We start from the raw sequence: 27,970 nt of genomic DNA on the forward strand, positions 1-27,970 counted from the left end.
TCATTATCAATACACGTTCGTTTCCCCTCTTCTCCCACACATGTGACACAAACTGATGGAGGTGATTGATATAAGTTCATTTTGATTGACAGGTGATGACTGTGTAAAAGCATATGGCGGAATGGTGAGGAATGAGTGACGATTAGGTCTTCTAGTCGTTACGACCGTCATTGGCACCCGAATCGAGCAAAACAGTTCCAAGATCAAGCGCAGACATCGCATCCGCAGTCAAGCTGTAATTCCTGTCCAACCTGCCCTCCACTTCATCATCATCGTACTCGTACTCGTCGGAACCATATAAATGGTCCAAGTTACCTTGCACGTCGAGCTGCATAGCCACTCGATCAATGCGACCGCTTTCTCCCGTTCTGAGGTCGTTTGCAGTGCTACTACCCGTAGTGTCTTGCGTTGCTGCGCTTGAGGCGACCGAGTTCGCACGACGATGCTGATACACCGATCGCAGGGAAGGATTGCGATACAGATGCTTTAGCGTATCAAGCATGGAGAGGAGATGCATGGCGAGCGTGAGCATGAAGGTGTTGTACCCGTAAAGGTTGCTGTAGCGAGGACGGAGAGGGGAGCAGAAGAAGTGACAGGCTTTCCAGAGCGAGTCGACAATCTTCTGGGCTGATCTGACGGTGATTTCGCCTTCTTCGTCTTCGTCGTCGTCCGCAACGGCATAGTCGTTGTGGATACTGCTTGAAGCACCATTCGACTTGTTGACACCAGGAAGAACAGCATCAGCTGCGGCTTGAGCTGGACCGGCATTTGTTCCTGAACCATCAGGATAAATCTGAATGATTGCGTTGGCAGGTCTGACAGCAACAACGTCGATTGTGCTGTCACTCGAGATGCTCATTGCGTCATCGTCGTCGCTGAGCAGCTCGTACGGCGCTTGAATACTGCCGTTTCCCGAAACTCGAGTGGCTCCAAACCTCGGTGTTTGGCTGCCAGGTGCGGAAGCTTCTCCGTCTTCCTTCATCTTGACTTCCGATCCACCATCGACTGTGATCTGGCCTTGATCCTCCGCGTTGCCGTTGCTCAAGCGGTGTGTATCAACGCTTGACGCCGTTCCACCGAAGGCCTTCCTTTCCGAGATAGAGCTGATGTCCTTTCGCAGCATCGTGCAGAGAGCTCTCATGTTATCGAGCAAGGTGTTGTTGCTCTCATCCCGCTTCTTCTTGTTGACCTTGGACCAAGGAAGTCGTCCTGTGAGCAGATGCACCTCTGATACGAGAAGTGTACCTCCCAAAGATGCTTCAGCACCGCTAAGACCATCCCAGGGTCGGTCAACATCAGGATGGTAAGAAGCAATCATTCGAGAGACCTGTCGAAGCTCGCGAGTGAAATGTTGAAAAACGGAGATGTATCTGTGCCCTTCTTCTACTACGCTGGCGTCTTTGTCTTCTTGATGGACACATTGTTCCAAGAAGTTGCTGTTTGACCATCGGATCTTTTCTAGCAGCTGTGGGAATGTGACGTCCTTGAATGCCCAGGGAGACGCCGTGGCAGTCTCGGTCTCACCAGAGGCGCCAGGGTGCGCTTCTCCTGTACCCTCGGTGAGAGGACGTACACCAGTGCTAAGAGTCGCACGCAAAGAGCTGGCTCGAACAGGTTGGCTGTCTATTTCTTCCTCCAAGATGCTGCTCATAGCGCTTCCGAACTCTGAGGCCTGCTCATCATTCTCATCAAAGCAATCTGCTGCACCTACTGTGACCAGGCCGGTCTCGGGATCGGTGCTTCGATCGAGCGAAGGTGTGTCGGTCTGCTGCCAGCTGACAGCTCGATACAGGTAACCAAGAGCCCTTGAGCTAGAGTACACTAACTTGCCTTCCCTCTTCTCTCCTTGTGCAAGGAAGTCTGGAATGATAGGCTCGCGGTGTCGAGGCATCTGACTTCTGTCCACGGCGTAGCCGGTCTTCTTGAAGTCGGTAGCTTGAGAGTGAAGTCGGGCGAGCGTCTTGCACCGTGAATCGTGAGAGCCGAGCTCGCTGATATCGGCGATACGCAAGTGGGTGGACGAGACGAGGCCGATGAAATCATTAAGCATAAACTGAGTGAAGAAGAATGCAAGCTCGTAAGAACCACAATCTCGAGAAAGCTCCGCAGGCGCGATCTTAGGATGAAACGTCATTGCTGATTGCTGGGCCTTTGTAAAGAGACGATCGTCCTCGTAGATTGTATACAAATCACCGTCACAGTCTCCACCCCCAAGACGTCGCGGAAAGGGCTGATCGCGGCTGCATGTATCGAAGACAATGACGTTGCGCAGTTGCAGAAGAGGGTGACCGGGCGGGGGCTTGACGCACTTCACCATGGCGACGTCTGCTGGGTCGACCGTTGGACTCCTTCCTATCAGGTTCCTACCTACCAGTATCCTCCGTGTAACCTTGCCTGACTCGACTGACTCTACTTGAGCAAAGACCTCACCCTCTTTGAGTAAACTAAACTCGTCTGCAATACCGAGCATGGTCACTCCACGTGTCGGGATACGAGCTTTTCGTTTCATATCTCCCAACGCAGCTGCTGTAACTGATTTCGCGATAACAAGGAAGAAGCTGTCGACGTGAACCGTCTTTCCTCCAAGTCCCAGGCTGTGTAGCTTTTGAAAGAGAGAACGCAAGTTGCAGCCAGTGCCGAAGCTGAAGGCTGAGCAAAGTCTTGCAGCGGCCTGGAAGTCAGAGCGTGCTCGACCGATCAATGTGATAGCTTCGTCTTGAATCTCCATAAACGCTGAGGCAGGCACGCCTCTGTCTTCAAGAGCATTGATCAGTGGGCGGTTAAGTTTCGCAGGCCTGGCCCGAGTACTAGCATTGGCAACTTCAAGGTCTTGATGGGGTGAGCCAAACTTGGTCATTGAAGGCCTGATGATCAGTACCTTTCCCCTCAGCCTAGGATTCACCGCAAGAACACCCTTGCTACCGCCCAAGCGCATCTGAATTGCCGAGGGTGCCGCTGCCTTCAACAATTTGCGTTTTCGGCCCTCTCCGTGAGCAGCAAGAAAGCTGGTCCATACCTCAGCCATCAGCTCAGGAGAAATCTGGCCAACTCCGTCTGTGTACGGCATTCCCTGCTCTGACACCTTGTCAGGCTTTGCATGGATATGGCTCGCAGGAACAGAGATTGTATGCGCTGTTGCACTAAACGCCTGGGACAGCCGGGCACCATATAGGGCAGGAGACTTGATGACGTCCGAAAAATCACCAAGGCGACTGCGAATGACGTTGGCGTCGATTCTCTGACCATTATTGTCCACGAAAGGGGTCACGAACCAAACGGTATGCGTGCTTATTGAGGAGGAGGACCAGGCCAACAGATCCCAATGCCGTCCAGCCACGTTGAGACCATGTAAAAGGACGTTGAGGACACGCGACTGGATATACCTTTCGCTATCATCGAAGCCGTAGTTGGGTCGGATCGAGGTAGCTAGGTCGCGGTCCTCGTTAGTGAATGTCACCCTGGCAAAATGATGCCAATGGTTAGGGTAGCTCCGAATGACACGGTTGGACACGTGATAGTGAGGTCCATGGAGCAGTATACGTGTAGGTGTAACATCAATGTGAAGCATTGGTGAGTAGACATCGTCCACCGTCGCAAGGAAAGAGTCAAGGTCGACAAAAAGGTCTCTCGAGGTGTTCGACTCCGTTTCAGCACGGGATTCCTCAAATAGGCGGGCAGTCTTTTTGTTGCCTTGCTCCTCGTCCTTTCCGCGTTCTTGTCGAAGCTCAAGCTTGGCAACAAAATTTTTGAGGGCCCTTAAGGCCAGCTGCTGGTTCCCCTGATGGATCATGTCTTCGAGACGATGGTTGATTTCCTTATTTAGAGCGGAAATGCTCACGAGCTCGTTGCGGAGAAGGGATTCGCGGACGAAAGCCAGCTCAATGTCGAGCTTCTTGCTTCGATTGAAGAATCTCTCGATAAATCCAGAGTTGCTGTCCTGTGCCATCTGGATCTGACGCATGTTAATTCGTTGATAACTAGCAAGAAGACTGTCCAAGACGCCATCAAGCTGGTAGGCTGCTTTCAGACCATGAGTGTCTGCCGCAAAGGATAGGCGGATAAGTCTGGACGGAGGCTTGTATCCATGATCGGAGGAGTTGGAGCTAACGCTAGCGAATTGTGGATTGTGCTTAAGTTCGAACAAGAAGATGGCTCCAACCCAACCGGTAGCATTCTTGGTAGTGTGCGCTTCAACTCGGCCATCTCGTCCAGAGGCTCGCCCAGCAGTCTTTCCGTTGTTAAGAGACTTCGGGTCGATAAAGGCAGTTCCATACGACCGAACGTCTCTGGGAAGGAATGACATACTGTATTCAGGTAGAGCAATGATAATGACACCTCCATCTATTGTGAGACGATGGTTGCCTGAGAAAGAGCGTGTCCAATTGAATCGATGAAGCGCAGACCAGTATCCTGTATGAGCCAGTCCAAAGACAAAGGCTTGTGCCTCGCTGTGCCTCTCAGCGCTTGCTGATGGTTGCTGGTCCGTGACGTTCTCTGAAATGGCTTTGATGAAAGCTTTTGATGGACTGTCTCGGCCTTTCTTCAGCCTTATATTATACCGGCGCATGAAGGTTTGGCTTTCAGCATAGTATAGAAACCATCTGGCAACACGCTCCCTGGCGAAGGTAATGAGACCCTGATTCCTGTGCCGCTCGAATCTTCTGAAGAAGAAGCCTTTGTTAATGGAGATGCTAGCTGTTGAGCTGCCTGAAGAGGGTTGATACGGTGAACTGAAGTGATTCTCCTTTTGTAGTACAGCATAGATGAAACTTTCGATGGCCTTGTTGTTCAAAGAGTTGGGAATGTTGTGTACAAAAAGCTCCATTCTGTACTACGGGAATCACGAGGCAGAGAGTAGGATCGACTCCCGAAGGCGTTTGAGACAGGTGAGAAGAGGATGGGGAAGTCGGTCCAAAGAAGAATTTGACGAGGACTTGTGAAGAAGCTTGCTCGACTGGTATTCCAGAAGGAACGGCATCTTGAGCAGCTTCGTGGGAATTTTGATGTAATCCAATGAGCTCAAACGGTGAACCTTGTCGGCGGAGCAAAGGGACAGCATCTACAGCGCGAGCATGCATGAGATGAGCTTGGGCCCTTTGTTCTAGTTGCAAATAGAGGTACCACTTTGTTGGGGCCACGATCAGGCTCCCTTTGTACAGGTGTGTAGCAACTTCTTTCTTTAATGCTTGATCTTATTCAAACGAACTGAGGCTACAAACATGAGTATATATATATATATATATATCTTGACACCATCGTTGCTTTCACGTGTCTGAGTAAGCTCGTGAATAAGCAGCATATGCTTTCACGAGTGTTGCAGAGCGTGCAGTAAATAGCGTTGATCACGAGTGTCGATTGCGATGATAATCATAATCTAAGTACAAGATGACTTGAATGCATATATGTGTCCTCCAGCGTTCTGTGTATACGTGTATGATACAAGGATGATAAGGCTGAAACATGATTGGGAAACTATGTCGGATGTCGGATGTCGGATGTCGGATAGCCGATATGCCAATGCCTATTGCGACAGTCGATCCGGGCAAAATATTACCTATCCGATTGAGCAAAGTTGGCGAAAGTGTGAAATCGAACTAGGACTCACATGCTTTCACTACGAGCTTTGCTCTGTTGGCATCCCGGATAAACCCTGGAAGTTGCGACGTACCTTCGACTGTTCTCAATGCTCCCTATTGTCAACCGATGCATCATCTGCAGAAAATGCCACATTGACTCTTGTTGTGTAACTTGGTCGTTGTGAACAGGAGAATAGGAAGCTAAATGGCCTTCATTCTACAGCAAGCAGGGTCACTCGCCTAATGTCTCGTTCGCTGGCCCCTTTCCGGTTTAGCTTTTAGGTTCGCGGTGACAGAGAGCGCACAAGTGATCGCAAAGGGGTCTAGAATCACAAAATTCCCCGATTGCCGCTGCGGACCGTCATCTGAGCGACTCAACAGCATGGTGGTGATCATGTGGGTAGCCGTAGATGAGACCCTGCGTGGGTTCCGGTCCTAGCTTGCAGGCACAACGCTCTCACGTCAAAAAGGAATCCGAAGGCAAATAAACTACCAAGTGAAATATCCCTGGTCTTTGTTTGATCGCGTCGAGTAACACTCTTTTTGAGCGTCCGCACGCTTCTGATTTCACGCTCATTTCAGCTTCGCTTACAATAAAATCCTGCAGCTGACCTCTGAGCTGAAGCCCAATCGGGACAAAGGTAACTGGAGATGCCTCCACCTTGAATTAGGCCGCCAGTGCAACGCTCTAGCCGCCGATCTGGTCGCTAACTTAGCCAGGGAACCGTGAGCAGCTTCCCCGCTCTTCTTGTGTCACCACCGTCTAACAGAACGAACACGAAGCCCGTGCGACAGCCCTTCTTTGCTCCAGCAGCCTGATCGCGCTACATTCGCCAGCGACCTTCCTTCCCCCACATCTCACCGCTTTCTCCCATCTGAGCTTTCAGCACTATCCATCATCCACCACCACCACCACCACCACCATGTCCAACCCCAAGACCGAAGAGCGTATGAAGGCAGAGGCAAGCCAGGCCTTAAACACTCAGGAAGACCTCAACTGTCCTGACTTCGAGTCGAGCCGCGTATTTGCTCTCTCTGCTCAGATTCTTGCCAACCCTCCTGCCGGCTTTCCTTCACGTAAACGTCTAGTCCGATCGCTTCAAAGCGTCTATCTCTTCATCATCCAGCCATCCACTGCCATCGATCCTTCCAACCCCCGAACCAAGCCTGTTGATGGTAAGGTCTCAACCTCGGGAGGAGCTCTACGTCCCGCAATCTGGTATGCAGACATGAAGCACAAGGGCGTCATCGGCCGTGGTCAGCCCTCCACAGCTATATTGGGCCGCAAGCGTAAGGCTGACGTCGTTATCGAGTGCCGCGATAAGGATCTGTTGGACCTGGCTTCGGGAAAGGTTCAAGCACAGCGCCTTTATAACGAAGGCCGCATCCGCATTAAAGGAAACTTGGACAAGGCACTCCAAGTTGCCAAGCTTCTTTCTCACGAGCGATCCAAATTGTATGGCGTCGCTCCTGTCGTGGAAAGCAAGGCTGCTGTTGTCGATCACCAACGTGAAGGCAACAACCAAGCACACGACGACTATGGAGTGGGCTCGCCGGCCCCTGTTCCTGACCGAGCTAGGCTTTGATAATAGTATGATACTCATATGGCTACTGCCCACGAAATGTCAAACTGGTTCTTATCAAAAGACGTGTCTTTCTGCTGTCCCCCCTTCTTCGCAGCTCTTTGCCTTCGACGGAGTGGTCTCGAACACGCCAACTGACAGCTTCTTCGACGGACCCCAGCCGTGTCTCATGGGAGATACAAGGTATTGACAGAAGCGCTGTCACCAAGTCGGATTCACGATGAAAGGACAATTTTGAATGCTATTCTGACAACTGACAAGTGACCTTTCTCCGTTCCCAACGCCACATTAACCCAGCCTTTTTTGGAGTCAGAATAGCCGACTTCCGCGACTCTCCGTGATCTTGCGGATCGCGGAGGCATCAAGCATGCGAGTAGGTGAAACTGTTTTTCGGTCTTGATGAGCTGGATGTCAATGCGGACCTGTGAGTACTGGCCAGCCCGCTGTTGGGCAGCATCCAAAGGCTGCGAGACGTTCTTGCTAGCTAGTTGTGCGGACCGTTCTTGAACCTGTCTCCAACGGGTCCTCCTTTTCGTGATTGGGGCTGCGGGTCTCTTCGACCCTTCGAACGCACTTGGGGCGTGCCAGTCGTCGGTCGGTATCACCATACTGTCTCTTTCTTCAGGTCTCAAATCAGCAGTCTTGTTCATGAAGCCTTTTTATGTCCAAAGCATAGAGACTCTCCCTCACCCATCCTGAATTACTTCGGGGCGCTCGGCAGCTGTCGGCTGTTCATTTGAGGTCACAGTCTACGCCGCATAATATGCTCCGCAACCACACTGCGATCCACAGTTGCTTCTGCGGAGGCGGCCATCGCCGGCGCTGCAAAGACGGAGAGGCATGCTGATTGCCGGGGGCTCATAGCCTCGCGACCTAGCCTTCATCGCCCACGCACATTGCTCCGTCATCTTTTGCGAACGTCATCTTCTGGTTACAACTGTGGCCACTTTGACGTTAAGACTTGGTCTGTACGGATTCCTCATCGTTCATGGACAACTGTCCTACCGTCTGTGCAAGTATACTTTTGGCAAGTCAAACGTTGAAGGTGGATCGGAAAATTGCTATGTTACACCCTCTGAAACAACAGCCAGCGCTCTGCTATCACGTTCACGGATCACGAGAGCGCGCAAAAGGTCGAGAGTCAAGGGTCCAGATGCGCGCAACTCAGCGTTGAGTCGGCATGCGGGGTAACGAGGCCACACTGTCACATCGTAACCTCTCGCGCGCTTATCTCGACGAGGTCCGACATGCGATCCCCCTTTGGATCAACTTGAAAGGGCAGCAAAGGCTACTTTCTTTTTCCACCGTCATAGCCAGCATGTCCATCTCCACCATCACACCCATCCTGACCTAACCGTAGCCTATAAGAAGACTCATATCATCCCGCACAGCTCTACATATCTCGTATCCTGCATCGGCCATCTCCACATGCTCTTGAGCTACTGCTACATATTCCCTCACTCGTCTTCGTCCTCCTTAGAAGCCAAGCCTCAATCTTCCCGTGGTCGTGACGGTCATACATCGTATCCACAAGCTTGTTCTCGTCCGGCTGGATCATCGCTTAACGCTCAGACCAACGCAGAGTTAGAGAACTCCGTCTTGGACACGCTTGCGCACTACACAACGACCATTGCGTCTAAGATCCAAGCCTCCATTCCCTCCGCAGTAACAGCCTCGGTTTCGTCATCCTTCAGCACGGACTCCTCCGACAGTATAAAAACGCCAGGTTCGTCATTGCAGCCGACAGATAACAACCGGTCCTTCTCTGGCCTAAAGTCGTGGTTCGCCTCTCCATCCCCGGACGCTCCCCAGAGGTCTCAAGTTCAGCATCAAGCCCCTGCCAGATCCTTCCGGTCTGGACCGCACTTTCAACACGCTGAAGAAGCCTCAAGCTTTTCTACCACTGGTCGTACCACTTTTACCTTTGTCCTCTTTGGAGCAGCATCGAGTGCCGCTGTCTATCTTCTCGTCAAAAATCGACGAACCATGAACCGACTTCAAGCTGCCAAGGGTATGGCATATCGTGACGCCCATGCTTGGCGCCGCGTGGCCCTCAACTTTGCTCGTATCAACGCTCTGGCTGCCAGCCCAGTCCAGAACCTCGTTGCCGCCTCTTTACGAGATGGTCAGGCTGGAGGCGAGATCGGTCGTCAGATAGAACGCGAGCTCGAAGAAGCAACTCGTGCTGTTGCTCAGAGACGCAACTGGATTCGAGAGCAGGATGCCAAAGAAGCTCAAGCTGGCTCGTCCTCTACCTCTGAGCGAGGGCTTGGAACTGCGTGGGGTGATGTCTTCGATCTAGACCGTACGGGCTTCTTCTTCGGCTCTCGTGCTGGTCGTCGAGGCTCCGAACTAGGCGAGTACGGCCGCTGGGGACCCAAGCATGTGTCCCGTCACGACGATGTCCCTTCTGCCTCGAGCGACGGTGCTGCCTTCAAAACTTCCAAGGCTTGGACTCGCTCCACACCTTCGACTTCTGAGGAGTTCGCCAGCTCGTCAACTCCAGCCAAGCGCAATAGCGCGCAGCTCAAGTGGCAGCACGTAGCCGGTCACTCGGCAGCAGCTTCTCCAGTCACGACTTCAAAGGCGAAGACCTCCGTCACAGACTCAGACGCCCGCGAAGAATGGATCGGAGATGTTGAAAGTGATATTCGCGAACGTGACCTCAAGGCGACCCAATCAAGCGGTGTTCCTGATAAGGCTGCTGTCGACGCCTTCTCCCGTTACGAGTCTGAGGACTATGTCGAGGCAATCACTGGCTTCCCAGCACGCGAACATGAGCCGGCTCGCAGTGTGGCTGCTGATGAGGAAGGCGATCATTTGCTTCCTGTGTCAGATCTATCTATCGCTACAAACGGAAGCATGCATGACGACGTCGAACAGTCGTCAAAGCCAGTGAAGGCATCTTCGAAGATGCCAAAGGCAAAGCTGGGTCCTGCACGGGTCAAGACAGCCGTAACTAGCTCAACAAAGCACGAGTACCCGATCTCGGACCAGTTCCGGGATCTGGAAGACATCTTCATGGCCGCCTGGGATGACAGCTACGCGGGGCTCTCGCGTGCCATTGCCGCCGAGCTCGCATCTGATCTTGAGACGGTCAAGCCAAAGGAGACAGGCCAAGCTAAGCCAAACAGTGCACTGTTCGACAAGCTGCGCTCGCAGAGAAGCAAAGCCGTCGCCAAGCCCGAGTCTAGCTCAGCCGACTCCACCGAGTTCATGGCCGAGTGGATGTTCCAGGGCACAGCTGCAAACGGGACGGCAACATCGGCTGCCAAGCCTGTGTTTGCAGCTAGCAGACCAATGCCTTCGGACTCAAAGGTGCAGGAGCTAATTGCTCGACTTGATAGCAAAGAAGCCGAGTTGACCCGTCATAAGTACACGATCAACGAGCTCTCGGACCGTCTCGACAAGATGCGTGAGATGTGTCATGACTTGACTGATGAAGCTCAGAGGCGCGACAAGACGCACAGGATCCACATCGAGCAGCTCGAGCAAAAGGTGGGACTCTTCACTGTCTGGGCTGAGGAGGTTCAGAGGAGATTGGGTTTGGAGACGCCTTCTTTCTTTGCTTCGCTGCGCAAGCCTCTGAAGCGAGATTGAAGGGAGCTCCTGTCACATTAGGGCATCTTTGCCTTGCTCGTGCCAGACTGTTCAGCTGTACTATGACTTCCTTACTGTAGTACACTGTCTTGTTGTGGCCCCTCAATAATCTCACGTTTCTTCGATCTGCTATTTGTGCGATGGTATGAGCTGCATTGAGGCGAAATCTGCTCCATGTAATCGTTACCACTGATACAATGTGTCTGGCGAAGAGTGACATTTGGCTTGAGCTCTTGAGCTAGGCCACTAAGCAAGATCTGCGACATCTCGACTCTGACCTTCTTCGTCATCCTCATCATCGTGGCGCATGCTGACCGTGACCCCGCTGGTATTGGCCTCGTAGTCGAGTTCTTCTTCTTCTTCATCGTGGCTGCTGTGATAATAGTCGTGGTCTTGACTTGCTGATCTTGCGCCAGAAGGGTTGGCGAGGGGCGTGCTGAAGTGATCTTCTTCGAAGCGTGGATTGCCTGCTGGTGTCGCTGCCGCCGATGGAGGAGCACCGATCCTCGGTGTCTTGAGCTGGTCTTCGGGAATGCCTTGATCCTCGTCTTCGTGCGACGATAGCTCTGGTGGCACCTTGGGTAGATCTTGAGGTTTAGGAATGCGATGCAAGAGGCCGTACCCCACACCACAGCCAAGCAAACCTTCACCACCCCATTCGCGATTGGGCACAATGATAACTTCCCTTGTGTGATCGTAGTCAGAGTTGTAGACGTACAACCGCAATGCTCGATCAGTGTGTGCCTCGACAAGCTCGTAAAAGTCGCCTTCTGCTTGCAACACTCCACCTGGCCAGCCGATCACAAAGTCGCCAAATGGCACAAGACCAGCAGACTCAGCAGGTGATCCTTCTAGAATCTCCAAGATGTGCCATACGTGTAACAGAGCTTGTGAAGGGTTGCAGAGCCGGAGCGAGAGCCCGAGTAAGGAAGGCTGTGATGTTGCTTCTGAGCTAGTTCCGTTGATGCTGCTGGTGGAAGGCTGTGATGACCACTGTCGGGAAGGGACGATGGCAACTTGGCGAAGTTGCTGGCGTTTCGAGTTCCATATATCGAGCATGACCTGTGTCCCTTCCCGCTCTTCCAAGCTCTTCCACGCCCCTAAGCCTGTCGTGTCACCGGCTCCATCGACGTCCTTCGTCGGGTCCAATGCCACACCGTCAATGCCGACACAAAAGTCGAAGAAAGGTTCGATCCCGGCAAGATGAGCGGGCGAGCCTGCTGCGACTCGGACGACGTGATAGCCTTGCCTTGGTGCCTCGTTCGAGTCGTCGACACGAAGTCGTGATTCAGAAGCTCCCATTTTTTTTGCAAGCCGTCTCGAGGCGTCGCGCTGGAGTGCGAATGCAGCTTTTTATCCTCAAGCTTGGGCAGAAAGCAGCCGTTCTGGACCTCGCTATGTTCTCGTTGCGGGCCAGCAGTGCCAACGGCGTAGTCACAGTGTCGGGCGTCGCGGATGCGGATAAGAGGTAGAAAGGATTGTGAGTTGGCGTGTTCAAGGCGTTGTTTTGCTCTTGGACCCTTCCAAGTGTGCTGGAAGTTGTGGAAGTCTGATGGCCCGAACGTCCAACACTCTGCAGCTGTGCTGTCTCGATTTCCTCCGTCACGTGAAGGGAAGAAAAGGTCAAGGCAGGAAATCGTCGCATCTGCGTTGGTTGAGCATGTCGCAGTCCACTTCAACTCTTCCTCCATTCGATCTCCACACCATATCCTCACAAGTTGTCGCTCACACCATCACCCTCGGTCATTCCACACATCGTCACTTCAGCATACACCCCTTCCCATATCCGCTATTGGTTTCTGGCCCACCTTCTCTTTTGCATGCCAATACTCTTTTCCGCGCAGTCACAGATCAACCCGAATTGAGAGCTGGCTAGCCGACACGCGGCTCAACGCCGGCCATGACGGACTCCAACCCTGTGCCTGATGCTCAGGATATACAGAGGCGTATGCTAGCTGTAGCTGATGCCCGCGCAGCCACCAGCGATCAGCCGCCTGCCTCCGCATCTGCTGATATCACTATGCAAGACTCGAATGCGACGACCACTATCGACTCTCCAACAAAGACTTGGTCGCTGCACGTTCAGCTTCTGCCACACATGAGTGCGGATCAGCTCGCATTGGCTTTGACCACCCTCAGCAACTCCGACTTCCAACAGACCATCACCTCTGAACGTTTAGAAACCCCAGATGCCGACCTCGTTCTCCATCTTTACGACGTTGTTCTCAAGTCTCTAGACATCAAAGAGCAGCTTTCCGCACTAGAGCAAACACGTCAACAGTCCGAGTCGACGCTGGCTTTCGCCCGAGAGCGCAGTCAGGAGCTGGAGCAAGAAGTGGAGAAGGAAAGGACAGCTACGCTCGAAGCTACGCGATTCAAAGACAGCTTGCAGACCGAGGTCGTCAATCTCCAGGGTCAGGTTGGCTCCCTGCAGACTTCGCTCGACAATGAGAAGCGCGAGCACGATGCTGCCAGGACTCGAAGCGCAGAGTTGGCCACAGAGCTAGCAGCTTCCCAGACAGAGACGGCGGCGCTCAAGGCTGAGCTCGAAAACGAGCGACGAGCCAAGGAACAAGTCACGAGCGAAAAGGATCGACTGTCCGCTGAGCTTGTCGGCGTCAGTGCTCAGCTCACCACCCTCAAGAACTCGACGGAGAACGGCGTCCGACAGGCTGCCGAGGTACGCGGCCGTCTTGACCAAGCAGAGCAGGAGAAGCGCGATATTCTCGCTAGTCTTCAGCGCGAACGCGAAGAAAGCACTCGCAAGGCCGAGGAGATCGACAATCTGCTTTCACGCAACCGCGACGCTCGTCAAGAGATCTCTCGTCTGTCTACCGCAGTGCAAGAATCACGCAGCCAGGAGAACATTGCCAAGTTCAAGCTGCAGGGTCTAGAGCAAGAGGTTCAGCTCACAAAGAAGGGTGCGGAATGGGCCCACGAACAGCTTCGCAAGCTCAGCGAGTCTTCTGCCGCCTTTCGCGCCGCTAAGCGTGCTGAGCTTAGCCGCGTTCAGGCCGATCTCGACAACGCTCGCCAGGAAGCTTCCGTCGCTCGCTCCAAGGTTGAGTCCCTTCAGTCTGCCTACAATGAGACCAGCAACAAGCTCAGTCAGGCCACGGATAGGGTCGTTCAACTTCAGAGCCGACTTGCAACACAAGAAGACTCTTTCCGCTCTGAAGTTAGCAGCCAGAGTCAGCTCGTTAACCTGCTCGAGAGACGCGCTGAGCACGCCAATCAGCGTATCGCAGATCTTGAAAAACAGTGGGAGGAGGTTCTTGAGCAATGCCGTGCTCGTGAGGAAGCGGCTTGGGCCGAGACGCAGAAGGAGGCTCAGCTACGAGAAGCTGTCGAAAAGGAGAATCAAGAGCTTTCTGAGGCGCTGGACCGTCTTGCCGAAGGCGTTGGCATCGGACAGGGTCGGCGTGAGAATGGTGACAGCATCCTTGATCAAACGCTCGATGCCATGAGCGACGCTGGACATGACTTTGATACCCGCAGCACGGCGTCCACCCCTCGTCGCCACGGACTCATGGGGACCGCCGCCTCTTTCAACAACAGCTTCGGAATCTCTCCAATTGCCGAAATCGCCAATCGCATCCGCAAATCTGGCAAGAGCTTCAGCCAGATCTACATGGAGCTTGCCAAGACGCGAGAAGAGCTCCGACGAGAGAGGCTCGAGACCAATCGCCTCACTTCTGTCCTCGCTCAGGTCATGGACGAGCTGCAAGAAAGAGCGCCCGAGCTGCAAGCTCAACGCGAAGAGACTGAGCGTCTCGCTGCCGAAAATCAAGAAATGGTCGCCCAAGTTGCCACTGCATCGCAGGAGCGCGACACAGTGCAGGCGGAAGCGAAGCGTCTCAAGCTGGATCTGGACCGCATCACTCGCGAAAATGGGTTCATGTCGCAGCAGCTCGCCGATTTCGGACGTCAAGTGCGTGAACTCACGAAAGCGATCATCGTGCGCGACAACCAAGGGGCTGCCGCTCGCCTCGAGGATGATGGCAGCTTTCTCGCCGAGCTCGACGCGATTGCTCCCCTTCCAGAAAGCTTGCCCGAATCCGACACCCAAGCTGTCATCACCAACGAGCTCGTGACCTTCCAGTCGCTCACCGAGCTTTGCAGCCAAAATGCTCGACTTTTGCAGGTCATCCGTCAACTCGGCGCCAAGATGGAGGAGGAGGAGCGCAACTACAAGGCACGTCTTGCCGAAGATCAGGACGATGCCGTCAACGAAGCACGCGACCTCATCATTCGCCTCGAGGACGAGGTTCGTCAGGAACGCTACAAGGTGGAAGAGATCAGCAAGGAGCGCGATCTCTTCCGTCAGCTTTGTGCCACCGGAGGCCGCAAGACGGATGGCAAAGATGGCGAGGATACCGCTGCAGGCGGTCCTATCTCGTCGGCAGTACCTGTCATCAGCTCTGGTCTGCCGCTAGCCGAGTACGAAGCATTGCGAAGCCGCCATGAACGCTTGAAGAAGGACACCGACGCTGAGATCGCTCGATACCGCGAAGAGGTGCGCTCGCTGCAAGTCGAGATCAGCAAGACGACGGTGACGTCGGCTCGCGAGCAGGCTCTCCGTCAAGCTGCTGAGGACAAGTACGCCAACCTGCAAAGGACCTTCGAATTGACCAAGGCTGATCTCGACGAGCTCACCAAGCGTACTTCCCAATTGCAGGAGAACCTTGCACGCAAGGATGCTGCGGCACAAACCCTGGAGGAGCAGCTCATCCAAACTCGCTCCAGCCTCGAGCAGCTACGCACGCAAGTCTCGAACCTGCAGGCTGAAAAGGATCTCCGAAAGTCTACGGAGGACAAGCTGCTCGAAGAGAACCATGCCATGCAAAAGGAGCGCAACAATCTGCAAGAGCTTGTTCGCACTACTCAAGTGATGCAATCCGAGCTCGAGCAGCGCGGTCGGGATGCCAAGGCACGCCTGGAGCAGGACGTCAAGAGGCTCGATGAGATCAACGAAGATCTCCGTAGTCGTCTTGCCGCTGAGCAAAATCTCTACCGCCAGCTCAGCCTCCGTCGCGAAATCGAAACCAAGGACCTGCAGAGCCGCATCGACCTTTCTAGCTCCGAACTCAGCAACGCGAGGGAAGCCATCGCTATCGCGCGCACCAGCGCTGATCACACTCAGCTTCGCGTCGAGGACCTCACCAGGCAGCTCGAATCGACCAAAGAGAAGCTCGCAATCTATGAGCGCCGCGATCAAATCTCTCGCGACCCTGTTGCATTCCGTGCTCAGGTCAATGTCGAGTTATCGAGGGAGGAGCAGCTTGAGATCGAGCTTGCTGATCTTAAGGCTGGTCGCGCTGCTGCTCAGCTCGAGGTACGCAAGAGCAAGCTCGAAGTGGAACAGGCGAATGCTGCTGTCGCCGAGAAAGAGGCTGCTCTGTCTGCATTGACGCAAGCGCACGACCAGCTCAAGGCATCTACTTCCGCGGACCTCGCTGCCAAGGTGGCCGAACTCGAAGGTCTGCAAAAGCAATTCGCAATATCTTCGTCAGAGCTCTCCGCAGTGCAGCTGCAGCTGCAAGAGCTGCAGAAGCAGCTTGAGACAGAACGAGCCGCTTTCAAAGAGGAGAAAAGGTCGCTGGAAGATGCCATCACAGAGCTTGGCACTGTCGAGGAGCGGGCACGTGCTGAGCAGGAAGACGTCAAAGGTGAGATCCGCAAACATGTTCAGGCTACCAAGGAGGCACAGCAAAAGCATTTTGAGCTAGCCAAGAGCGTTGAAACCCTCACCACTGATCTCGCTGAGGTTCGGGAGCAGCTCAACAAGGCTCGACAAGAAGCAGGCGCACTGCGCAGCTCCAAGGATCTGGCAGAGGCTGAATGGGGCCGAGAGAAGGCCAGTTGGGATGCTGTGCAACACGCTCTGGAACGCGAGAAGACCGACTTGCAGCGCCGCATCGCAGACTTGACTACCCAGAATCAGATCCTTCACACACATCTGGAGACGATCAACGCACAGGCCAATCAAATCCGCCAGGCTGCAGCTGCTCCTTTGCCCTCTGTCAATGTTGACATGGAGTTGGAGCAAGCTAGCACTGCCTTGCCCGCCTCGAGTGATCCGGCACGATCCGCGGTTTCTGAGGCTGCTGCTCTTGCCACTGAGACAGCAGCGACTGGCGAAGCGCCCGCCGCCGCGCCAGCACCAGACGGTGAAGCCGCAACAACAGGACCAGCCGCCACTGAAGCTTCTCCATCCGTCGAAGCCAAAAAGGAGGAATCAAGCACTTCTGGTTTTGAATTGGCGCATTCGCTCATGAAGCGTCGAGTCGAGGAGCTGCACGAAGTTGTCAACTTCCTGCGCCGCGAGAAAGAGATCGTCGATTTGCAGATGGAGCTCAACAAGCAGGAGACCTCGCGTCTCAAGCAAACACTCGAGCACGTCAACAAGACTCTTGCAGACACAAGAACCGAGCTTAACACCGAGCGGACCAAGAACAACACGTCGACACAAAGCTCCACGCAGCATGCAGAACTTCTCGAGAAGATCAGCCAGCTCAACGAGCTGCGCGAGAACCACAACACTCTTCAAGAGGCCGCTAATCGCGCAAATGCTCGCATCTCGCAGCTTGAATCAGAGCTGAAGAACGCCAACACCGAGCTCGAGCCGGTCCGCAAACAGCTGCGTAGTGCTCAGATTGACCTCGAAGCATCGCAGGCGGAGTTGAACGTCTTGCGCGAGGACAGCAAGCGTTGGCAGGCTCGTGCTCAGTCGCTCCTACGAACTCACGGTATCAACGAAGAGATGCAAAAGGTGGAGCAACAGCGCGCGGAGGCACATCAGAAGATCGAGGAGATGCAGAGCAAGCTGCAAGAGAAGGAGGCAGAGCTGGAAACCACTAAGGCTGAGGTTGTGACGAAGCAAGCCAACTTCGACAAATTGAGGGAGCAGGTCCGAACTCGTATCGCGGCGGAGCGAAAGTCGGTTGCCGAGTCACAAGAGAAGTACGTGGCGCTTCAGAAAGAGAAGGACGAAGACGCGGCCAAGTTCAAGGAGGTGATCGCTACGCATGAGGTCAACATTGCCCAGCTCACCTTGGAGAGGGACGCCCTCAAGCAGCAGCTTGAACAGGCTCAAGCTTCTGCATCAACAGCACCAACTACCGAAGGTGCCAGCGCATCTACTGCCGTTTCACAAAACACTGCAACAGAGACTGCTGATGCATCTGTCACGGATAGCGGAGCTGCTGGTGTTTCGTCAGCCGATCAGCAGGCAGCTATTGAAGCAGCTGTTGCTGAAGCTCAGAAGCAATTTGACGAAGTCAAGGAAAAGCTCGAGAAGGAGAAGGCTGAGATGGAGGCTGCTCGCGACAAGCACCTGCAGAAAGGCAAGGAGTTCCTGAGGAATATGCGCGCTGCTGAAGCCGAGGTCAAGCAACGTGACGAGACGATTGCGCAACTCAAGACCGAATTTGCAGAGAACAACGCAGAGGCAATTGAAAAAGCTGTTCAGGCACGTCTCGCAACCGGCACCACTTCCGGTGCCAACGTGGATGTCGCAACACTACAGGCTTGCGTTGCTGAGCTTGAAGCCAAGCTGACAGCAGCCGAGACGAGGATCCGCGAACTTGAAGCACAGCTATCCTCTGGAGACACGGCTGACGTCGCTCAGCTCAAGGCCAAACACGCCGAGGAGCTCCGCCAACTTAAGACCGATCTTGAGATCAAGTACGCACAGAACCCACCCACGGCTTCCGCAAGCGCTGCGGAAGGCGACGTCGAATCGCGAGTCCAACAGCGGCTCAAGGCACTCGAAGACAAACGCGAGGCTGCTGTGCAAGACGCCATCGTTTCGGCAGTTGCAGTTCGTGAAGCCGAGCTCAAGGCCCAGTATGATGAGAGTGCAAAAGCACGCTTCGAGGCAGGCAAGAACGAGGCCAACCTCCGCAACACTCTCATGATCAAGCAAAAGGACAACAAGATCGCTAAGCTCACAGCCGAGATTGCTGCCCTGAAGGGCGAGGAGCCTTCGGCTGCCGCTGCAACTGGTACAGGTGGCATAGCTCCAACCGGACCTGCAGCAGCCTCGACAAGCGCTTTGCCTGCTCGCCCAGGCGTGTTTGGCAGGGGAGCAGCTCAAGCTGGACGTGGAAACGCAAGGCCTGTCGCACGGCCGATTCCTACTGGACCCGCCAACGCTGGCGCGACTGGAGCAGCTGCTGCTGGTGGACCCACACCGACTGCAGTAGCTTCTATTCGTGGAGCAGCATCCGCTGGCCGAGGCGGAACACGCATCGCTGCTCCTGCAACACGTGGAGGTCGCGGTGGAGCAGCTGCAGCCCAGGCCGTGGGTGCAAAGCGCAAGCTCTCAGCCCACGGCCTCAACCAAGGCGGACAAGCTGCAGCAGATGGCGCTGTAGGCGGAGACGGACAAGGAGGGGCCAAGAAGCCAAGAGCAGCTGGAGCTCCGATTCAAATTAGGAGGCTACATCAAGGCGGAGGTGGTAGTGGAGCCAACTGAGCACTCGACTTTGCCTTGGCTTGTCGTCATTGCTTTGTACACTACTCTACACTACTCTACACTACTCTACACTACAAACTCAGAAAAATTCCGGACTCATCATACGTGCATTGTTGACAGATTGGTAAAAGTACAGTCCCATTGCTAAACCACATTCGTTTGAGACGCTCACTTCTTCTGAGGCGAAAAGAAAGACCTGATATCCGCACCAGCACCTTTTCTGTTCTTTTGCGGAGACCCTGGCGCCGAGCCTGTCGCCTCAGCTGTTTTCTTCCTCACTGGTGACTTCATCTCCTTTTCAACTTCCTTCTGACTGTCCTCACTCCCGCCGGCGGCCCTGGAAGGCGATAATTCACGCCAAGCTTTCTCCTCTTCCTCCCTTGCAGCTTCAGCAATCTTCCTCTGCTTTTTGAGAGCCTCGTCCATTGGTCCACGCTCCGTCTTCTCCTTCTTTTCCGACTTCCACATATGCGGTGGAGCCTGAGGGAAAGGCTCGAAACGAGGCTTGTCTCTGTTCTTGCCACGCGGAGGATTGACGTGAACACCGCCACCGGAAGCTGGTGAGAGCTTGCGGCTGTAACCGCCTCTTGGTCGTGGCGGAGAGAGAGGAGGGTTGTACGGGTCAGGTGAGAAGCGTGAGGATGGCGTGACAGCTGATGTTCCGTCACCGAACGGAGGTGAACCGGGGATGGGGGAGAGTGGCGAGTCCTCACAAGCTCGCTTCCCTGGTTTATCTCCGTGTTCGGACGGAGCTCGTCTTCGTCTGCTTCTCCTGAGCATGCTGCCTTCTGGCTCGGACGGCATCGCTTCGTCTTTCGGTACTGCAAACCCGTCACCTATTTCCTCGCCCTTTACTGTCCCATTCTGCTGTCCTTTCGATTCAGCATCGTGAGTGCTGGTGATGAAGTCAGACTGTGAAGAGTCGCCAAGGTTGACAATCGATTCGCTTCGACTCATGTCGACACCGTTCCCAGCCTGATGAGCTTGCTGTGAGGCTTCAAACTCGCGCTGCATTCGCTCGGCGAGCTTACGATCTTGCTCCTCTTGCTCTGCCTTCGCCGTGGCCTCAGCAAATGCGGCCGCGTCTTCCGCTTCCTGCGCAGCCAACAAGGCTTGCGTGTCACTGAAAGAGCTAGGTATGAGCGAGTCGCTGTCTTGTGTGAGCTGCCGTTGTTCCTCTTCTTTCTTGACTGCTGTCGAGCTACCTTTTGTGGTCGTATCTCTCTGCGTTGAAGATTTCGCCGGCTGTTGTTTTTGCTTGTTGAAGAAAGCCTTCAGCCCATCTTTCCTCTCCTCCACGGGCAGAATGAAGCTTGGGTCGCTGTTGCCGACTTTCCCGACCTCTTTTGGAACCTTGTAGCATTCCAGCTCGCTTTTCAACGGCCGCAGAAGCTTAGCAACATCGAGACCCCAGCTGTCATCAACTTCCTCTCCTTTCTTGACAGCGCTTTCCGGCCTCGGCTCTGCATACAAACCCAGCCAGGTGGCGATGGCTTTGGAGGTTGGGAGGATGACGGGCATGCGATCGTGCAGGAAACCAAGCTGGTCGTTGCTAGCGGTGGTGACAATGGTGAAAGTGTAGAGTGGCTTGTCTTCGCCGTCAAAACGCACGCGCTCGTAGAGGCCTGCAAGAGGCATCAAGCGCTTTCCCTTTCCTGTCTTGTCGTCTCGGCCGTGTCCTGGCTCAGTCATACCAACAAAGTGCGGGATACGCTCAACCTTCTCTCCGTCTCCTGAGCCACGCTTCTGCCACTCGTAAAAGCCCTGAACGAACACCACGCATCGCTGACTGGGCAGAAGTGGGTGCCACATTGACCTCTGCGGTGAGAGAATGGTATCGTCGCGCGCATTGATGGTCTTGTATGCCTCGGCATAGCTAGGCGGCTTCTTGTGAAAGCGTGGGATAAGGCCCCATCTCATGGTCTGGATGATCATCTGGAACTTGCGATCCTCTTCGGTAGGGTTCTCAAGGGCCTTGAGACGTCGGTCACGCTCCCAGGAGAGCTCGCGTCGGACCACAGGGCAGCGAGTCTGCGGCGCAACATTGTGTGAAGGGGTATATTCATCTGCGTCTGGTGCTGGGGTCGGGTCGCGGTGCTCGGGTAATTGCTCTCGCACCGCAGCGCGGTATTGGGGTATAGGTTGCGCGTTTGCGAAGCGGCCGCACATGATGATGTCAACGCTATGTTTGCAGCATCACGTTGTTGCTGGTTGATTCTTGAACGGTATGGTGGAAAGAAAGAATGGTGGTGAAAGCTGAGCTTTTCGCTAGCCGTGAATGCATGCAAAATCAGCCTTGATCCAAGGTCTTCTGCAGCTCAGCCTCTTCTGCGTTTTCGAGGGATTCCCTCCACTTCGACATCCCAGATCGGGAATTTCGAGCAGCATCGGGTCTACCAAGACGGCAAAAAGCAAAATCACGTGTAGCTGCCTCGCGAATGAAACTCTCGCGTTGTGTTACTTCTGTTCGGCTGTTTTTCTACGCTCCCGAGCCGCACGGCCTTACATGTGCTGCTTTCCGCTGTCTTGACGCATTTGACAGCTCGATGCTTGCCAACACCAACACCGTCTCGTACCGTTACAAAGATAATGATGGTTGACGACATCGGACAGCTCTTGTACTTTCCATCCCCGCTGGGAACTTCGGCCGTCGACGCTGCATTTGTACCACTGCCAGACAGTCCGAACGACTCACTTGCAGAGTTGGCGCCTATGCAGACAGCTCCACCTAAAAGTTTCGCGGCTTCCAGCGATGCGCTTCTATCGACGCCACAAAAGGAAGTGAAGAATGACAGTATCATTGGCATGGTCTCGACAACACCTGTCATGAATGCTACAATGAAGACGCCAGCTCGGAAGACTCACACGGTGCCGGAGGACAAGCCAATGTCGCCAGAGAAGGCTGCTCTGGCCGCCATGTTCGACTCGATCAAGATGCCACCTCCGGTCTCACCATCCAAATCACCACGAAAAGCTTCTGGCAGCAGCATCTTAACTTCTCCACCCAAGCAAGCCGCTGGAGAAGCCGCACCAACTGCCTTCTTGCTCTTTCGCCAAAGCAGCTCCCCTTCCACCTCACCCTCCAAAGTTGACTCTACCGACTCGGCCGCTTCTAAACATTTTAGTAAAGATTCGCCACTACGTCAACCAGTAGTGATCAGCTCTTTCTCCTCACCGGGAACAAGACTGCACACAATGAGCGGAGAAACGAAGAACGCTTCAACTCCGCTCTCACCTGCACCAACGACGTCTTCGACAACAAGCCGACCACCTCGCATGCGGCCATCAATGATGGCTTCCTCCTCCAGCCCAAGTGCTAGGCTCTCAGACCTCAGCATGAATCTGGACACCACCGGAACACAGGAGCTGCTATTCAATCAAGACACAAGCTTTCTAGCTGCTGCGGCTAATACCGCTGCAGATATCACGATTGACGACAGCTTTGACGTTTCTCGTGCTAGAGCCCGTATCCAATCTGCCTCCGCTACTGCAGCATCTTTGTCTTCTGCTGTGACCCACCGCAGCTCACCTGCTAAGCTGGGCGGGTTCAGAGCAAAACCAAGATGCAGTGTGGTGCCCGAGGAAAGTGGTGTGACGGACTTCAAGCCTCGCAGCTTGGGTAAAGTGAACGGCAACGCGCTTGGGCTTAGAGGGCTCGGCATCGGAAGAGTTGTCAAGAATGCGGCGGGAGATGACACAATTGAGCTCAACCTGACTGGCAGCTTCATTGGCAATTCTAGCATGATTGCAGGCAATCTAATGGACGAGAGCGGAGAGGCGTCTTTGCTGTTTGGAAACAACTCGTTTTCGATTTCGCATTCAGGTCTACAGAAAAAGGAGGTCGACAAGATGCACGAGGTGGTGGAGAAGACTAATGCCGGTAGAAGGAACAAAAGTGACGATGATGATGACGATGACGAGGATGAAGATTTCCAAAGAAATGCGCAGAATGTACAAAAGTGGGCCGCTGAAGCTGCGAGAACGGCGCAGCTGCAGAGGCGGGCGATGGCAAAGACGCCGGTCAGAACTGTTGGCCTGGCAAGAGCTTCCGTGACATCTACTGTCAAACGCCCAACCGCTGCCACCTCGACAGTGACCAGACCTGTATCGCGGATGGTACCTCGTCCTTCTCTGGTGACGCCTACTGCTGGATCAAGGCTACTCAAGCCCCGTGCTTCCGTTGTGCCTGCGGCAAGCAAGCCCATCGTAGACCGTGCTGCTGGACTGACACGTTCAGGAAGCGCGTCAGCTGGCCTGTCCTCCCTCTCGTCACCAGCACACAGTGCAGCCACCTCCTCATCCGATGCTATCACGCAAACATCTGGTGACGAAGCCGCCAGTGAGATCAAGACTCCAATGCGCAGCCGACGCAAGAGCACATTCACCAGCTCGCGACCTCCTGTCTCTGGTCCAGCACGTCGGAGGGAGTCTCTTGTTGCCGCTACAGCTGCCACTCTGCAAGCGCACCCTGTTCCACCTCTTCCTTCCCTGGGACCGACTACACCCGGTCGTAGCGGAACTGCACCCGCTGCTACTGCACCTGTTGGCACCTCCCCGAGTATGAAGACGCCTACTGCAGCCGCGAGAACCATCCCGAAACCACGATCATCCTTGACGGGCAGGACAACCAGCGTACTTCCAACGCCTCGTGCCTCGACCTCTGCTGGTGCTATTGGAGCGAATCCGCGACCGTGTGCTTCTCTCACCTCGTCTTCCTCCGCCGCTACACCATCCACTCGCACGACGCTGTCCAGCTCTTCAGCAGCAATGATGAAGACGCCCGCTCCACACACATTGACGATCCGGTCCGCATCGCTCGCTACACCCACTGCACGCGCAGCCACGTCTCGCACTTCATCTGTCGACGCTACACCCGTCTCAGGCATGCGTAAGAGCGCTTCTCAACCGCAAGGTCTCGACTTGGACACAGGAGAGTGCGAGACACCTACAGGCAGCGGAGTAACACCGCGAGCTCGAATATTAGTGCCACGTGCAAGTATGAGCCGGCTCAGCATCGGACCTGCCGTCGGTGCGAGTCGAACGTCGCAATTAGTGACGCCACGAGCAGCTATCCAACGTCCGTCTGCCCGACCGGATTCGCTAGCTGAGCGTTCAGCAAACAACGCACTTGTGACTCCAAGTGCTGCCTCAAAGGTCGGAGGCCGACCGAAAGTGGTCATGACTGCCAAAAGCAGACCATCAGTGGCGGCTCGTAGTACTGGAGCCGGTGGAGGATTCGGCTTCAAGCCTCGCACATCGGCTGTGTACGTTGGTCCCACGCGGTCTGCTCTGCTGGATGGCCAAGACAAGGAGAATTGATTCCCTCATTCTCGCCAAAATCTGGTGTAATCACAATCTTTACACATCGCTTCATTATAGTCTGGGGCGGAGTGTATATATTGAGAGAAAGAGAACGATTAAACTGATGAACGAAAAGGAAGCCTACTTTTGGGGTGACGATGTGAGCGCGAGTCCAGTCAAAAGAGAGGAGAGCTTACTTGTGCTCCTTGACAATGAAGCTTGGTTTTCCAGTCTCTAGCGCAGTCTTGATGCTGCCGAAGACCTGAACCTCCATCTTCTTTTGTGTCTCGACAGTCTCGGTACCCATGTGGGGCAAGAGAATGCACTGATCCATCTTGATGAGCCTCTCGTCGATCTTAGGCTCTGCGGGGTAAACGTCAAGACCAGCGCTGGAGAGCTTGCCAGAGTTGAGGGCGTCAATGAGGGCCTCTTCGTCAACAACACCACCACGAGCAGTGTTGACAAGGATAGCACCGTCCTTCATTTGGTCGAACTGGGACTTGCCGAAGCTCTTCTCGGTCTCTTTGTTCAACGGAAGATTGAGCGAGACGACGTCAGCCTGAGCAAGGAGCTCCGGTTGCGACTTGACGTAAGTCCAGGAAGGGTCTGCGTTGGGGTTAGGGTTGCGGTTGTAGTAGATGATCTTCATGTCAAAAGCTGCAGCGCGCTTGGCGAGGGCAGAGCCGATACCGCCCATGCCGATGATACCAAGGGTCTTGTTCTCGGGGTCGTGGGCGGGCTTGAGACCAGACTTCCACTTGCCGGCACGAGCGTTGATCTCGGCGCGGTAGTACTGACGCAAGCTGGAAAGAACGAGGAACATGGCAGTGTCGGCAGTGGCATCGTCGACAGCGGAAGGAGTATGGGAAACGGTGATACCGCGGGCCTTGGCAGCGTGAACATCGATCTGATCGTAACCGGCACCGTTGTGGCAGATGGACTTGAGGGAAGCGGGGAGGTTGTTGATGAGCTCAGCGTCGAAAAGACCGACCTTGTCGACCGAGTCATTGTGACGGTAGATGGCAACAATGTTGGCATACTTGCCGCCGGATGAGCAGGCCTGGAAGAACTCGGACCTTGATGGTGTGTCGAGGTGCTGTTTGAAAGACAATGTGAAAGAGGAGATGGATGAGCATGGTGTCTGAGCGGAGCCTGTAAGAGCACTTAGACCAGAAGATGATACTTACGAGAACCTTAGCGACGGCGCCGAGGTCGTTCTTGAGCTCGTTGTGAGCGTGAACGATGGTACCACAAATGAGGACCTGAGGCTTAGACATTGTGAAGAATGGGATGTTTCCGAACGGTGAGGATATGAGGGTTAGGAAGAGAAGTATTTGGGAGAAGATGCGAGCGAAGAGAAGGTGAGGTAAAGTGCTTATATCACAGTATCGAAGCGGAGCACCTCAGCTTGGCCCTAGCGAGAAGCTGGTCAGGGACAAGGCAGCAAGGCAGTTGAGCAGAGCGGGGAAGGCAGCGAAACTTGGTGGGACTTAGAAGAATGAACGTGGGGCCGATGACCCTTCGGCATAACGCTCCACACACACACACAACCACCTGGGCGGGGAGGTCTATGACCCTATTTCACTCTCCTCCCACAGTCTTCATCTGTACAGCTTGAAATGTAGCTGGGATCTTCGTACAGTAGAACAGACACGATGTCGATCCGTTATCACCGTTCCCACCTATTCTCAGAGCCACTTGTCCAGGCTTGACTGAATTTTTCGATCTTTGGCTGCCTTCATGCATACAATGTGGACGGCGATCAACTACTCCTACCAAGAGCTATCTCGTCAAAGAGCTCGGAGATGTCTTTGATTTTCTCAGAGGATAGAGTTGAGATCGTTGCATCATAGCCCATGTTCGAACGTTCGAAAGGTTGCACCCGCGGGGGAAGCAGTCAAGCATCTATTTCACCGAAGCTTCGAAATGCTCGAGTGCTGCAAGCCGGACCGGTCGCTCCGGCCAGGTGTTCAACTAACATTCGCTTTTTCTCGGGCGAACCCAGCGAAATGTGAATCCCAATCGAAAAAGAAAAAGAAAAAAGAAAAAGAAAAAAGAAAAAGAAAAAAGAAAAAGAAAAAGAAAAAGAAAAAAGAAAAAGAAAAAGAAAAAAGAAAAAAGAAAAAGAAAAAGAAAAAGAAAAAAACAACAACAACAACAACAACAACAACACCAGATCGGCGATTGCGAAGAACGCAATCTCAATTTTTTGCTGGAACGACCTCTTGATTGGCTGCCGCCCTACTGTATTTGCTAGAGCGTATCGCGCGTCGCCGAGATGCGGAGCTCCAGCAAGGCAAGCTTGAGCTGTGTCTAAGGCATCTCCCATCTTTCATGTCTGCGCGACGCAGTCCTTGCATTTTGCTGAGAGCGCGTTTGAACATCATTTAGCCTGTCCATCAAACTGCTGTGCTCTTGCTACAGTGTGGTTCGGTAAGCTACTTTATGATACGCAACAACGGCGTCTTTCGATACGCCAAGCTTCCTGGATCAATGCTTGCTGATGAGATCCGATCGATTTCGTTATTACTCATCGACTCTGAGCTTTCTTCTGAAGGATTGGAAAAAAGGGGTGTCGAAGCGTCGGACTGTCTGAGCGCTGGAGTGTCTGAGCGCTGGAGTGTCTGAGCGCTGGAGTGTCTGAGCGCTGGAGTGTCTAACAGCAGCGAGAAGAATGCTCTTTTCTGCGCATCAGACTCCGGCGCAGCCGAATCGCCGAAAAGAGCGCACGCACGCACCAAGGCGTTCGCCTGAGGGCGAGGAGTCGCCAAGCCGTTTTGCAAAGAAGCCCACCCGAACCAGACTCATCGATTAAGTGGGTCGCAAAATAAATAAATAAGGTTCTTCGGCAGATCATGAAAAGCTGGCTCATCTGCAGAACAGTGGGAGAGAAGAGCCTGCTGAACCCTAACTTTAGTCGCTTAGCGCCCGTTTTGCCTCTGAATCGATGGGGACGTGAGATGACATTTCACTCTTACAGTTCCTGTAGGAAAGCAGCAAATCTCGCTTGTCTGCTTGCACGCCTTTGCCTCTGCCTCTGCCTCGTTGGAAGCGCAAATATTTGGATGGGTTCTGAACAAGCTGCTTAGCAGCTCTACGGATCTTCCGTTCGGGAACCCTCTTTCGCCCTTACCTCTCGCTTCTGTGCCTGAAAGCATCGTCACAGCGGGCCATCGCTTGCTGGCAGAGACACAAAAGAGCGACAAAAACCGGCATGGACTCAGATCAGACATGGACTCAACGCCAGCAGCCTCCCGCTGCCGGCTTTCTCGTGGTGAAGTGCATGCTGAACCTTGGCATGTCTTGTGTGATCGCTGTCAAAAGTCTCCGCTTCTGCTGCAGCCTAACGCACGGTCGTCTCTCGGCTCCCTTACGCAAGCAAGCAAGCAAAGCAAGCAAAGCAAGCAAAGCAAGCAAAGCAAGCAAAGCAA

General features: G+C 54.1%; 9 protein-coding genes across 9 annotated transcripts; 4 read left to right on the plus strand and 5 right to left on the minus strand.

Annotated features, from left to right (window-relative positions):
- Nucleotides 1-151: 151 nt before the first annotated feature.
- Nucleotides 152-4,825, minus strand: UHO2_02024 (uncharacterized protein; the record flags this gene model as incomplete). Its single annotated transcript, XM_041559461.1, has 1 exon — nucleotides 152-4,825. One exon carries the CDS (start codon nucleotides 4,823-4,825, stop codon nucleotides 152-154), a length of 4,674 nt encoding a protein of 1,557 aa, XP_041415395.1.
- A 1,674-nt stretch (nucleotides 4,826-6,499) lies between these two features.
- On the plus strand, nucleotides 6,500-7,162 carry UHO2_02025 (uncharacterized protein; the record flags this gene model as incomplete). The annotated part of the gene is made up of 1 exon (XM_041559462.1): nucleotides 6,500-7,162. The coding sequence occupies one exon, from the start codon at nucleotides 6,500-6,502 to the stop codon at nucleotides 7,160-7,162; it is 663 nt and encodes a 220-aa protein (XP_041415396.1).
- A 212-nt stretch (nucleotides 7,163-7,374) lies between these two features.
- On the minus strand, nucleotides 7,375-7,767 carry UHO2_02026 (uncharacterized protein; the record flags this gene model as incomplete). The annotated part of the gene is made up of 1 exon (XM_041559463.1): nucleotides 7,375-7,767. The coding sequence occupies one exon, from the start codon at nucleotides 7,765-7,767 to the stop codon at nucleotides 7,375-7,377; it is 393 nt and encodes a 130-aa protein (XP_041415397.1).
- Nucleotides 7,768-8,587: 820 nt separating this feature from the next.
- UHO2_02027 (uncharacterized protein) lies at nucleotides 8,588-10,759 on the plus strand (the record flags this gene model as incomplete). Its single annotated transcript, XM_041559464.1, has 1 exon — nucleotides 8,588-10,759. One exon carries the CDS (start codon nucleotides 8,588-8,590, stop codon nucleotides 10,757-10,759), a length of 2,172 nt encoding a protein of 723 aa, XP_041415398.1.
- Nucleotides 10,760-11,005: 246 nt separating this feature from the next.
- UHO2_02028 (uncharacterized protein) lies at nucleotides 11,006-12,061 on the minus strand (the record flags this gene model as incomplete). Its single annotated transcript, XM_041559465.1, has 1 exon — nucleotides 11,006-12,061. The coding sequence occupies one exon, from the start codon at nucleotides 12,059-12,061 to the stop codon at nucleotides 11,006-11,008; it is 1,056 nt and encodes a 351-aa protein (XP_041415399.1).
- A 598-nt stretch (nucleotides 12,062-12,659) lies between these two features.
- UHO2_02029 (uncharacterized protein) lies at nucleotides 12,660-19,238 on the plus strand (the record flags this gene model as incomplete). Its single annotated transcript, XM_041559466.1, has 1 exon — nucleotides 12,660-19,238. The coding sequence occupies one exon, from the start codon at nucleotides 12,660-12,662 to the stop codon at nucleotides 19,236-19,238; it is 6,579 nt and encodes a 2,192-aa protein (XP_041415400.1).
- A 168-nt stretch (nucleotides 19,239-19,406) lies between these two features.
- On the minus strand, nucleotides 19,407-21,407 carry UHO2_02030 (uncharacterized protein; the record flags this gene model as incomplete). The annotated part of the gene is made up of 1 exon (XM_041559467.1): nucleotides 19,407-21,407. One exon carries the CDS (start codon nucleotides 21,405-21,407, stop codon nucleotides 19,407-19,409), a length of 2,001 nt encoding a protein of 666 aa, XP_041415401.1.
- A 423-nt stretch (nucleotides 21,408-21,830) lies between these two features.
- Nucleotides 21,831-24,557, plus strand: UHO2_02031 (uncharacterized protein; the record flags this gene model as incomplete). The annotated part of the gene is made up of 1 exon (XM_041559468.1): nucleotides 21,831-24,557. One exon carries the CDS (start codon nucleotides 21,831-21,833, stop codon nucleotides 24,555-24,557), a length of 2,727 nt encoding a protein of 908 aa, XP_041415402.1.
- A 175-nt stretch (nucleotides 24,558-24,732) lies between these two features.
- UHO2_02032 (putative GOR1 ### glyoxylate reductase) lies at nucleotides 24,733-25,816 on the minus strand (the record flags this gene model as incomplete). The annotated part of the gene is made up of 2 exons (XM_041559469.1): nucleotides 24,733-25,635; nucleotides 25,727-25,816. 2 exons carry the CDS (start codon nucleotides 25,814-25,816, stop codon nucleotides 24,733-24,735), a joined length of 993 nt encoding a protein of 330 aa, XP_041415403.1.
- Between the last annotated feature and the right edge of the window lie 2,154 nt (nucleotides 25,817-27,970).

This window comes from Ustilago hordei (assembly GCF_900519145.1).
Source record: "Ustilago hordei strain Uho2 genome assembly, contig: UHO2_contig_03, whole genome shotgun sequence".
Lineage (NCBI taxonomy): Eukaryota > Fungi > Basidiomycota > Ustilaginomycetes > Ustilaginales > Ustilaginaceae > Ustilago > Ustilago hordei.